Below are 13406 nucleotides of genomic sequence, written 5' to 3'. Positions count from 1 at the left end.
CTCCTTAAACTCTGCACATTCTATAAACTGAGGAAGGCTGTGCTGGCTCTGGAGAGGGTCCAGAGGAAGTTTACCAGGAATTAGTAGGTTAACCTATGATGAGTGTTTGTCAGCACTGGGCCTGTACTCGCTAGAGTTTAGAAGATTGAGGGGGACCTCATTGAAACATACAGAATAGTGAAAGGCTTGGATAGAGCGGATGTGGAGAGGATGTTTCCACTAGTGGGAAAGTCTAGGACTAGATGCCATTGCCTCAGAATTAAAGGACGTTCTTTTAGGAAGATGAGGAGAAATTTCTTTAGTCAGATGGTGGAGAATCTGTGTAATTATTTGCCACAGTGGGCTGTGGAAGCCAAGTCAGTGGATTTTTAAGGCAGAGATAGATAGATTCTTGATTAGTATAGGTGTCAGAGGTTATGAGGAGAAGGCAGGAGAATGGGGTTAGGAGGGAGACATAAATCAGCCATGATTGAATGGAAGAGTTGACTTGATGGGCCAAAAGGCCTAATTATACTCCTATCACTTATGACCAATCCCCATCACCCTGCATTTGTTGATGTACACTTTAAGCAAAGTTTAAGTTTTCACCTGAAGGTAAAATGCCTCCACAGTATCATGACCCCCCAGCAGACCTCTGCTGCCTCCAAAATCCTTCCACTCCTCTTTCATGCTTTAAATTATTCTTCAAATCTAATTCCTATCAACCCTTTAGTCATTGGCCTAATATCTGCTGGTGTGGGCCAGTGTCAAATCTTTGTTTTAATATGTTCCCAAGATGTTTTAATGTTTAAATAGGTTATTCATAATGTTGAATCATGTTTTAGAGTTGGTATTATTTCTGTACAGCCACTGACAGCAAGTAAATGCAATCTTATTGTATCTTTAAATTGGGAAAGCCAATTAGAAGAGTATTATCAATTCATAAGATTATCTATTGATCATTATTCAAATCATCCAGAAGGGCAATAAGAAGTTGTTAATCACGACTGGGTAATGCCTGAGACAATAAGAACTACCGAGGACCATAATACTAATAGCAGCACTTATTTTCAGATGAGACTAAACCTTGTCTATTTGCTCAGTTGGAACAGAGTTTACATGGCACTTTACCGTAGAGTATTATTGCTCCATCAAAGTTAACTTGTGACTTTGTCCTTATATCTGACTTTGGTCACAAACAAATTACTATTCGTGGGTTAGTCATAGTGATACCGTGTGAAAACAGGCCCTTCCGTCCAATTTGCCCACACCGGCCGACGTAGCTACTCTTGTCCCACCTGCCTGTTTGGTCCAAAACCCTCCAAACCTGTCCTATCCATGTACCTGTCTAACTGTTTCTTAAAAGTTCCCAGCCTCAACCTCTGGCATCTCGTTTGTGATTCTGCCAAGGGGCAGTGGCTGCGTTTCCTACATCAGGATTGCAGCACACTTCAAACACACTTGCATTGGTTGTAAAGCACTTGGGAATTAACACTAAAGTTGTACACCGACGATTTTGGAGTACGGTGCCTAATTATAGGAAGGATGTCAACAAAATAGAGAGAGTACAGAGGAGACTTACTAGAATGTTGCCTGGGTTTCAGCAACTAAGTTACAGAGAAAGGTTGAACAAGTTAGGGCTTTATTCTTTGGAGCGCAGAAGGTTAAGAGGGGACTTGATAGAGGTCTTTAAAATGATGAGAGGGATAGACAGAATTGACGTGGATAAGTTTTTCCCACTGAGAGTAGGGAAGATTCAAACAAGGGGACATGACTTGAGAATTAAGGGACAGAAGTTTAGGGGTAACATGAGGGGGAACTTCTTTACTCAGAGAGTGGTGGCTGTGTGGAATGAGCTTCCAGTGAAGGTGGTGGAGGCAGGTTCGTTTTTATCATTTAAAAATAAATTGGATAGTTATATGGACTGGAAAGGAATGGAGGGTTATGGTCTGAGCGCAGGTATATGGGACTAGGGGAGAATACGTGTTCGGCACGGACTAGAAGGGTCGAGATGGCCTGTTTCCGTGCTGTAATTGTTATATGGTCCCGCTGAGTTACTCCAGCATTTTGTGTCTGTCTTCGATGCAAACCAGCATCAGCAGTTGCTTCCAACACTAAAGTTGTGCTGAAGTACATGTGTCCCCCGATGGATAATCGGATCAAACTCCTGGCGCTGATTCTCGGTCGAGCATGATCCGTGCGTGGTGTGTTTGTGCAGCCACCAACTAACTAACTCTGTGCATAAGCGGTGCGGTGTTGTGCTGTGCGCCGCCCCGAGTGCGGCATGTAAACAAAACCTGGGGGCCCAGCGCTCACTCACAGGAAGTTTTCCATCTTGATCCGAACGATGGCTCCCTCCACGAACTGGCAGCCCGTCCTGTCGACCTCCTGCTCAACGGGCCTGGAGCCGCTCGACACCCTTTTGCTCGCAGCATCTCTCTGACTCGACACCTTACGCTTCGGCGCCGCCATGTTGCCGGTGGCCGAGCTCCCGCCTTGGCGTGCAAACGTCGGGTAACGTCATCACGTCGTCCTGGCCGGGGGGACGCGCACGCGAACGTGAACGTGAACGCGCACGTAGGTGAGCGCCTGCCCATTCCAGGAAGCATCACTGGAGAGTGGAGCAGGTGATGTTTTGTGTCTAGACCCTTCTTCAGACTGGAGAGTCAAGGGAGAGAGGGAATTAGAGATACTGAAGTGTAAGGTGTGAAAACACAGATCAATGCAGACGTTGGTCAAGGAAAATGTAGAATGGTTCATTGTTGGCTGAGGAGAAGGTGACAACGAGACAATCAGTATGAATGATTGAATACTTTATTGTCACAAGTGACAAATAGTGAAATTCTTTGCTTGCAAACCCAATGTACGCAAATGGGTTTAATGGGTATAAGGCCGCTGATAAAGTTACAAAGTTACAATTTAATCCGTAAAATTTAATTAGGATGAGAGGGTAATGTAGGAGGGTAATGTTTAATTAGGAGGACAGTGGAACTAGTCAGAGAACTGTGTAGGAAAGAACTGCAGATGCTGGTTTAAATCGAAGGTGGACACAAAATGCTGGAGTAACTCAGCAGGACAAGCAGCATCTCTGGAGAGAAGGAACGGGTGATGTTTTGGGGCGAGACCCTTCTTCAGACTCGAAACGTCACCCATTCTTTCTCTCCAGAGTTGCTGCCTGACCCGCTGAGTTACTCCAGCAATTTGTGTTTAATCAGAGAACTGGTCTGAAGAAGGGCCTTGATCCCAAAATGTCACCCATTCCTTCTATCCCGAGATGCTGCCTGTCCCGTTGAGTTACTCCAGCATTTTGCGTCTATCTAAGATGGGCTCCTCCCTGATCAGTTGGACACTCCGGGGCTGCTGCTCTCACAGGCCGTTCTGCTACAACACGGTGGTTGTCTTTCTGAGAAACCTTGCATTATAGAAAATTGCATTACAAAACTATTGACTCAACGGGAAAAGATGGTGTTAAGGGCTATAGAGTTTCAGTCTGTTATTTTTCATAGTCATACAGCACAGAAACAGGGTCTTCGGCCCAATTTGCCCATGCCGACATAGATTCCCCATCTATGTCAGTCCCACCTGCTCACGTTTAGCCGTATCCCTCTAAACCTGTCCTATCCATGCAATAAAAAGGAACTGCTAGTTTATACCAAAGATAGACACAAAATGCTGGTCATGCAGCATCCCTGGAGAACATGGATAGGTAGCGTTTCTGGTTGAGACACTTCTTCAGGCTGATTGTAGGGAGGGAGAAGAGAGGTGGAAAAGGGGAGAAGCAGGCCAAAGCGTGACAGATAATAGGTCGACATGGATTGGGGGTGAGGTGGTTGATAGGCAAATGGTTGGAACAAAAGCCAGATAAGAAAGGAAGGTATGAGGCAGATTTGAAGAGTTGTGGAATGTAAAGCGAGAGGCAGAAAAGTGGGAGTGGGGGAAGGTGAGTGGAGAGAAGTAGTAGGGAGTCCAGGTGGGGCATGGGGAGGGAGAGAGGGGAGGGGAGAAAAGGAGAAGTTATGAAAAGAAGAATGAAATCCATGAGTTTTGCATGGGTGCAGTAAGTAGTCCTGATAGTCGTCGATGTAGCGGAGAAAGTTGGGTTTTAGAGCCAGTGTATGCCTGAAACAAGAATTGTTCGACGTAACCAACAAAAAGGCAGGTAATACTGGTGCCCATGGCTATACCTTTAACTTGAAAGAAGTGAGATGAGTCAAAAGATATTGTTTAAGTTGTTGATGGAATAGAGAAAGCACTCTGTCCCCTCTTTAAAATGTTGTTATAGTATTTGCCTCAACTATCTCCTCTGGCATCTCATTCGATATACCACCACCCTTTGTGTGGAAAAAATTGCACCTCGGGTTCCTATTAAATCTTTCCCCTCTCACCTTAAACCTATGTTCTCTGGTTCTTGATTCCCCTACTCTGGGTAAAAGATTCTGTGCATTTACCTATTTATTCCCCTCATAATCTTGTACATATCTGTAAGATCATCCCTCATCCTCCTGTGCTCCAAGGAACAAAGTCCTAAAAACAGTCGTTGACATTTCAGGGTGGAGGTCCTGCAGAATCCAAATTTGCTGATGACATGAAAATAGATGGAAGGGTAAATTGTGATGTGGATTGAACCATTCTGATTATTTGTAGTAATTTATGTAATTTTAATGATATTTTGTACTTTCTACTGCAATGCGTTCTCACCCTTTAAAAATTAGTCTCTTAATTTCCTATTTATGCCCAAAAGTGGAATAATCATGTATTTGTCTACTTTTAAATAAATTTGCCCATCATTTAGTTCCTCTAGTTAATCTATAATCTTTGTAAATCCTTGCTACTTGAATGCACCTGCCAACACTGCATTCATTGCTGCCAACTGAGATGTCATAAGCTGTCTTGGCATTCCATCTCATCATGTACATCCAGCATAGACACACAATTACTCAGGGGATAATTCAGCTTCTATGGCTTATGGTCTCATGGTTCGAAGGGGGGTATCAGTAAGACTGGCAGAGCGATGGTGTGGAAGGAGGCACCAGCATTGCCTCTCTCGCCCCTGGGGCTAGGGCTGAGGGAATGCTGAATTGGCACTTCTGAGGGATTACCACACTGTCAGCAGGTTTATGGAATGAGCTGCAGAGGTAGTCAGAGAGGCAAGCAAAATCACAATGTTTGCAGACATTTTGACGGGTTCTTGGATAGTAAAGTTTCATGGAAGCTGGGTCTAGCTCAGAGACATCTTGGTCAGCATGGTGGTGTTGCACAAAACGGCTTGTTTTCTTGCTGTATACTTCTATGATTCTATAACTATATTGTTGCTGGTGGTAGTCCCAAATAAGTATAGGATTGAGATGTTCATGAATGCTCTGAACCACAGACAAAGTCTCACATGAGAACGTAATTCTTATTCTTTATTCTTAGAATAAAGGGGAGGTCATTTAAGACTGAGGTGAGAAAAAACGTTTTCACCCAGAGAGTTGTGAATTTATGGAATTCCCTGCCACAGAGGGCAGTGGAGGCCAAATCACTCGATGGATTTAAGAGAGAGTTAGATAGAGCTCTAGGGCCTAGTGGCGTCAAGGGATGTGGGGAGAAGGCAGGCACGGGTTATTGATAGGGGACGATCAGCCATGATCACAATGAATGGCGGTGCTGGCTCGAAGGGCTGAATGGCCTCCTCCTGCACCTATTTTCTACGTTTCTATGGAATGAAAACCATGAAGAGGCATTATAATTCAATGCTGTTACAATTTTTCAACCAATGACCAGATGAAAGAATTGGTGAGTACCAACTCAGACAGAACACACTGGCAAAATGGGGCAATTTTCAGATCTTTTTAGAATGAGTCTTTCCAAATTGCTGCCCTGGAGACTCACCAGTATGAGAATTCAGGTAATATTATGTGATAAGGTGGACCTAATATTTGAGGGAGCATGATCCTTTAGTTTAGCCATCACTACGGAGATGAGGTATTGCTCAGGGCACAATCCCAAGGTGCATGTGAGGAACATGCCGACAGAAATGGCAATGGTAGGGTAGTCAACTGCTAAGCCACTGCTTTATGTCTGCTACAAACAGAAAGCAGTAGGTTCCAGATAGGATCGCAGGTGATGTGAATCTAAAAGGAATGGATGCCATGGATTTTACAACAATATAAAAAGGCCTCAGGCTCTTACAATGGCCAGGTGCTACAACAGCCACAGGATAGAGCATTTTACTTCTTGGGTAGGACATGGATATCACTGGCAAGACCAGTACTTATTGCCCAAACATAACTGCCTTTGAGAATGTGGTGGTAAGCCCATGCTGTAACTTCATCCAGCTATTTTGGTGACGCTGCTCCCAATGTTTTCAGGAAGGGTGCTCCAGTGTTTCAGGAGCAGCCTGCAGGGGAAGTCGCCGAGCCGGCCCCTGCTCGGAGGACCCTTCGGACTGTGGTCTGCAGGGAAGAAACCACCATGCTAGTTCCTGCTCGTCACCTGAAGACCAAAGACTGCGAGGATAGAGCTGGCAATGACGACGGACGCAGCTGGCGAGAAGAGAGGCCGGTAAGGGTGGAGAGGGAACAATAGTCTGGCCTACCGCATTCTCAAGGTCGGCTGCAGGAAGCCACCCTGGGACACAAAGGTGGAGGGGTGAGGAGAGGGACCTCGTGTCCAAGGAAGGTGATGGCTGGAGGCCCGCAGCAGTCTGGGGCTTGCCTGGATCGGACATCGCTCATTAGAACTAGAATGCAGTTTGTACTTTGAAAATTGCACCAAGACCTGGCACCTCTTGCATGCGGGCTCAGTAGCCTATTTTTCTACACTTTGCTAATCGGGAATGTGTTTAGGTATGGCAATACTTTACTGGACTGTATGTAAGAAAGTAATTTAACTCTGCATTTGCACATGTGACAAATAAAAGCACCATTGAAGACCAATGAAGGATTTAGGCACTGCGATAATGTCTAAGCCAGGCTGGTGTGTTTCTTCAACAGGTAAAGTATTGTGGTATTTTATGACAAGTGAAATGATATCCTGTGAGGTCTCCCAGAGAGTTCTTGTGCTGGAGTTGGATTTTGAAATAGTGATGGAGAGGACTGGAGAGGCATTAGAAAACAAAGTGAACCCCTTTTAAAGCAAGCATCGCTCATCAGAAAGCCACTGTAGTTTTGGGAGCACTGGGTGATGTGTGTATGGAGTATGGCATATGTTGGAGTACAGGCTCTGGGACCTAATTCGCCTGAAACAAGAAGCAGAAAATGGTAGATATACTCAACATTTTGAAAAGACCACATTATGAACAACAAATGCAAATCACTGCATGGGAAGAAGTGCATGTAAATTACAGGTTTCCCTGGAAGGAATGCTTGGGACAGCAAGGTCTGTCTCTTGGTCCAAACTCACACCACGTCCCTTAAACCCATTACCCAAGAGATTCAAGATTCAAGAGACATTTATTGTCACATGCACCAATTGGTGCAGTGAAATTTGTGGTCACCATACAGCCATACGAATAAAAAACACAGCACTCGATAGACTTTAACATAAACATCTCCACACAGCGGAATCAAAGTTTCCCACTGTGGGGGCACTAAAGTTCAGTCATCCTCCTCTTTGTTGTTCACCCGTGGTCTGGGCCTCCGGAGCCCTCCGCAGTCGCCGCTACGGGCGGCCCGATGTTCAGGCCCTCTTGCCACGATGATGGAACTCCGACGTTTGAACGGAAGAACATTCTCAATGGCTTGGACTTCCAAATCGGCCACTTCTTACCGGAGACCGATGCTCCCGAAGTCCACAGACCGAGCTGGGTGGAGATTCACACTGGCGGCCCTCGGCAAAGGGATCACCAGGACTCCGCGATGTTGAAGTCAGTGCCGCCTGCGGCTGAGCTCTGCAAACCACAGCTCCACGATGTTGAAGCAGCAGTCCCAAAACCTACCAAGATATCAGTATTCTTCCTGTTCACTCTGGCTCTTCTCCAAATTTAATTTGTTTATCTTTTTTTTGTGGCCATGACTTCAGCTGCTTCCCCCCCTCCCTCCTAAACTTGTCCACTTCTCCTTAACAAGCTCCATAAAATTCTGCCCTTCCGTCATCTACTTTAATATCGCATTTTATTGCTTGTTCATGTTTCTATTCACTGATTTCGCACTAAATTTATGTCTAATCCAGAAGCAGAGAAATAGCATTTTTAAGTACTTTTTTCTTTTATTTTTCAACTGGATAAATATAGCATGTGATTGACATTTGGACTTATAGGAAATGCCCAAGAAGCGACAGCTAACTGCACTCCCAATATTCTTTGAACACAAACATTAAATTGAAATACTGTTCATGTACTGTATATCATCTTTTACCAGTTTGAAATGTTTAATATTTACAATTCTTCAGCAACGACGGATACTGGATATTCCCAACTACTAACGAAGGAACCCGGTGGTCACCACGTTTACTCACAAACAAACAACACATATTTCTAATCTATATTTGGTAAGAAGATATTCAAATCAAATGAACTCTTCAGTCTGCTGAGGGAAAGAAATAATTTACAACTTCTGAAAGATCCACATCAAGCTCCCGCGACTCGGATGTTCTTGAAGTATGGTCTCCATCGTGGTCCTCAATTCAGATATAAATGCTGTACCAGTCCTGTTCATTCGGAGAGTCGGGGTGAAGTGCCTTAGATTCCTCTGAATCTAAATTAATGAGGAAAGAGCATGAACATTGAATTCTCCGAATTTTGTTAGCCCTTGTTGTCTCCTCCCCTTCCTCAGCCCTCGGGCTGTCTCCTCCCATCCCTCAGCCCTCGGACTCCTCCTCCTCCTTTTTCCTTCCTTCTCCCCGCCACCCCTTATCAGTCTGAAGAAGGGTTTTGGTCCGAAACGTTGCCTATTTCCTTCGCTCCATAGATGCTGCTGCACCCGCTGAGTTTCTCCAGCATTTTTGTGTACCTTCGATTTTCCAGCATCTGCAGTTCCTTCTTGATTCAACATACGCCACTTTGATTGAGATTTTTGAAGCAATATCTAAGAAGATTGATTAGGGCAGTACAATAGATTGGGCTTTAGCATGGGTTTTGACAAAGTACCGCTGGTGGGGTGGTCTGGGTGGTTAGATTGCATGGGATCCAGGATGAACTAGCCAACTGGATACAAAATTAGTTGGAATGTAGGAGACAGAGGGTGGAGGTAGAGTGTTGTTGTTCAGATTGGCGGTCTGTAACAAGTGGTGTAGCACAAGGCTGTGTGCATATTTACATTAACAATTTTGATGCAAATATAAGTGGCATGGTTAGTATGTTTGCGGATGACACTAAAATTAGTGGTATAGTGGGCAGTGAAGAAGGTTATCGAGGATTACAATGGGATCTTGATTAACTGGGGCATTGGGCTAACGAATGGCAGATGGACAAACATGAGATGTTGCATCTTGGTAGGCCAGACCAAGACAGGACATACACAGCAATTGGTAGAGTGTTGGTGAATTTTGTAAAACAGAGACCAAGGGTACATAGTTCCATGAAGGTGGCAATACAGATGGGTAGGGGGGTGGAAAAGGTGTTTGACGCGTTTGCCTTGATTGATCAGGGTATTGAGAACAGGAGTTGCAACATCGTGTTGCAGTTCTACAAGACATTAGTATGGCTACATATAGAGTACTGTGTACAGTTCTAGTCTCCTTGCTAATGGAAGGATGTCATTAAACTGTAATGGTTCAAAAAAAAGATTTACGAGGATGTTGCCAGGTCTGGAGGGTTTGAGCTTTCAAGAAAGGCTGGATAAGCTGGATCTTTATTCCCTGGAGCGTAGGGGCCAAGAAGTGTCCTATGAAGTTATGTAAAATCATGAAAGATCATGACATGCTGTGAAGAAAAACAGTTCATAAAATCAGGCTGACGGAAGCTCCGGGGTGCTGCTATTCAGTCGCTGCACTTCCCTTCCAAGAGTCAAGTGTGTTTTATTGTCATATGTCTCGAAATGGAACAATCAAATTCTTACTTGCAGCAGCACGACAAATATGTAAACACCATCATAAACAAAACAAAAAATCAGCATATGTATATATTAAAAAGATCCTTGAATGTGGCATCACAGGTTCATAATGTGGTTAAAAAGGCATATAGGATACTGGCCATTAGTTGGGCATTGCATACAAGAGCAGGGAGATACTGCTCCAACCTTTTGAAACATTGGTCAGACCTCAGCTGGAGTACTGTATGCAGTTCTGGTCACCACACTACAAGAAAGATGCGACAGCGCTGGAGCGAGTGCAGGCAGGCTTCACCAGGAAGTTGCCTGGATAGAGTGTGTACATTTTGAAGAGAGATTGGAGAGGCTGGGTCAGTTTTCTCTGGAGCACAGGAGGTGAAGAGGGGACATGATGGAGGTATATAAATTCTGTGGGTTATAGATAGGGTAGATTGGAGGAATCTTTTCTCCAAGAGTGGTGGAAGCAGAGTTGCTAACAACATTTAAGTATTGTCTTGAAATATCTGGGCACAGAAGCCTATGGCCATGTGCTGGAAAATTGGATTACATGGATGGGTGCCCACTGGTCGACATGGATATTTCTCCAGAGATGCTGCCTGACCCGTTGAGTTACTCCAGCATTTTGCGTCTATCTTCGGTATAAACCAGCATCTGCAGTGCCTTCCAACACGTGAATGTGAGAGTGACGAGAGGAAGTGGTGGTTTATAGAGGGGATTCTGTGGCTTAGAGCCATGTCACATGGTGAAGGGACAGAATTGAAGATTTGCAGAATTGGTGGCATGCAGGTCACTCACAAGATCACAAAGAGCAGAAGAAGGTTGTAGAGAGAGCAAGGAGGCAAATCATAAATACAATTGTCTTCACAAAAGATTACAGATAAATAAATAAATAAATAAATAAACATCTGGCATTTATGTTTCCACAGCATTCTTTCGTCACACTACTTCATTCTGCCATCCCTGCATAAGACGCAGAAGCAATTAACTGTTCAGTACGGTGACGAGATCCTTAAAGGTTAATTAGGAAAGTGTCTTCATGCAATGCCCAAACCACCTCTTTGAAACAGACATTCACTTTATCCTCTCCCCTATGGCCTGTTTCCATACTCTGTAAGTTTTCCCCCTTCACATACCTTTCGGCAGTGAAATACACTTCAACAGCGCTTTAGTGATGATTAGGGGAGGGCTAATCCCCAGGCAAGAAAGCATAAACCTACTTTGGTTGAGGACTAATTGTATTCCCAAGTTCATTTTGAGATGTAGTTTAAACGGTTACCTTGGCATGGTCCATTTTGAAATAAAATGTCGTCGATTGCAATGTCGCTGTTTATTGAACGACCACGTATCGCTTCAAACACAATCTGAAATGGAAATGTTTTATTTGTAAGCTATTGCAATCTGGAATGCACTGTAAAAAGATGGGGAAGAATATGCGGTGGGTAACAGTTTCTAGCAGTATACGGGTCAATAACCTGAAGAAATAGATTTGTCAATGGATAAGAGCCGGTAAGGTGACAGTGAGGAACGGACTGTGAAACGGAATAGTTTCCCACAAAAAAGAATGGAGACATGAACTTAAGGGGGGTGGGGGGGGGGGGGGGGGGGGGGGAGTGGGGTGGAGCTAACTGTGAAAGTCTCTCAAAAAGCCAACACATGCACAATGCACTAAATGGCCTGCTTCCCTTGATTTTCCAAAGAGTTCTCTAGTTACGTAAAATAAAACTGCAGGTGCCGGAAATCTGAAATAAAACAGAAAATGCTAGAAATGCTCAGAAGATCAGGCAGGAAAGAGAAACAAAGGGATGGTTTCAGATCCAAGATTTTTCTTCAGAATGGATAAAGACAGATGGTAATGGGTGGGATAGAGAGAATGACTATAATAGGGTGAATGAACTGATGTATAGCTACTGAATTGACATCCTATTACACTCTATTACAGACATCCTCTTTGTTCTGGTGAAGGGTTTATGACTGGAAGCTTTCAGTCTATTTCTCCTTCCACAGATGCTGTCAGACCTGCTGAGTTTTCCCAGCATCTTCTGTTTCCAATGTTGCAGTTAACTGCATTTAACTAGTGAGGAACGCGTGACCTTGATCGTGGTGTCTATTCATTCTGTGAATGAAATCCTACTCGATTTCCAAGGCTTTATAGAAACTGAGCCGCAGAGAGTCTGAATGCAGTTTATTGCTGCTTCAGCTCAGAAGCCACAATGCCAAAATCCATTGGGTTTGGCTCCAACAGGATGATGTTAATAGCCAAGGTGATTTATTTTGCATGATGTCATAACCACATTGAAAAATACAAGAGGAAAGGGACCTACTTAGTCCCTGTGCAGTACAGAGGTCTAGTGTCATCACATCCAGCTGTGAATGGTACACCAGTGGAAGTGTGTAACTCAGCAATCCAAGCTTGGAGAATCAATGCTGAGATGAATAATTATGGATTTACTAGAAAAAAAGGAGAGACTTCAAGTGTGATTTTTCTGGCACCAGATAAACACTCCCTTGATTGGATGCCGAGAAGAAATGAGAGATTTGCATTTCCATAGCTCTTTCCACTTAATTCCTCAATGTTTTGAAAAAACATCATTGTTTCATAGAAATTAGGTGCAGGAGTAGGCCATTCGGCCCTTCGAACCTGCAACGCCATTCAATATGATCATGGCTGATCATCCAACTCAGTATCCCGTACCTGCCTTCTCTCCATACCCTCTGATCCCCTTAGCCACAAGGGCCACATCTAACTCCCTCTTAAATATAGCCAATGAACTGGCCTCAACTACCCTCTGTGGCAGAGAGTTCCAGAGATTCACCACTCTGTATGAAAAAAGTTTTTCTCATCTCGGTTTTAAAGGATTTCCCCCTTATCCTTAAGCTGTGACCCATTGTCCTGGACTTCCCCAACATCGGGAACAATCTTCCTGCATCTAGCCTGTCCAACCCCTTAAGAATTTTGTAAGTTTCTATAAGATCCCCTCTCAATCTCCTAAATTCTAGAGAGTATAAACCAAGTCTATCCAGTCTTTCTTCATAAGACAGTCCTGACATCCCAGGAATCAGTCTGGTGAACCTTCTCTGCATTCCCTCTATGGCAATAATGTCCTTCCTCAGATTTGGAGACCAAAAAAGTACGCAATACTCCAGGTGTGGTCTCACCAAGACCCTGTACAACTGCAGTAGAACCTCCCTGCTCCTATACTCAAATCCTTTTGCTATGAAAGCTAACATACCATTCGCTTTCTTCACTGCCTGCTGCACCTGCATGCCTACTTTCAATGACTGGTGTACCATGACACCCAGGTCTCGCTGCATCTCCCCTTTTCCTAATCGGCCACCATTTAGATAATAGTCTGCTTTCCTGTTTTTGCCACCAAAATGGATAACCTCACATTTATCCACATTATACTGCATCTGCCAAACATTTGCCCACTCACCCAGCCTATCCAAGTCACCTTGCAG

At 44.2% G+C, this 13406-nt stretch overlaps 2 protein-coding genes across 2 annotated transcripts in view; both read right to left on the bottom strand.

Annotated features, from left to right (window-relative positions):
• Positions 1 to 2540, bottom strand: part of smc5 (structural maintenance of chromosomes 5) — a 75078-nt gene extending 72538 nt beyond the window's left edge. The window contains exon 1 of the mRNA XM_033018119.1: positions 2300 to 2540. Coding sequence (XP_032874010.1) covers positions 2300 to 2451 — 152 coding nt within the window. The 5' untranslated portion in view covers positions 2452 to 2540. The remainder of the gene's footprint in view (positions 1 to 2299) is intronic.
• Positions 2541 to 8154: 5614 nt separating this feature from the next.
• Positions 8155 to 13406, bottom strand: part of mamdc2 (MAM domain containing 2) — an 86915-nt gene continuing 81663 nt past the window's right edge. The window contains exons 13-14 of the mRNA XM_033018118.1: positions 11224 to 11308; positions 8155 to 8654 (exon numbers count right to left, since the gene is read on the bottom strand). Coding sequence (XP_032874009.1) covers positions 8584 to 8654; positions 11224 to 11308 — 156 coding nt within the window. The 3' untranslated portion in view covers positions 8155 to 8583. The remainder of the gene's footprint in view (positions 8655 to 11223; positions 11309 to 13406) is intronic.

The sequence above is a fragment of the Amblyraja radiata genome, chromosome 3 (assembly GCF_010909765.2).
Source record: "Amblyraja radiata isolate CabotCenter1 chromosome 3, sAmbRad1.1.pri, whole genome shotgun sequence".
Classification (NCBI taxonomy): domain Eukaryota; kingdom Metazoa; phylum Chordata; class Chondrichthyes; order Rajiformes; family Rajidae; genus Amblyraja; species Amblyraja radiata.
The sequence above is the reverse complement of the archived record's forward strand: the minus strand, read 5'-3'. Positions and strand labels throughout refer to the sequence as shown.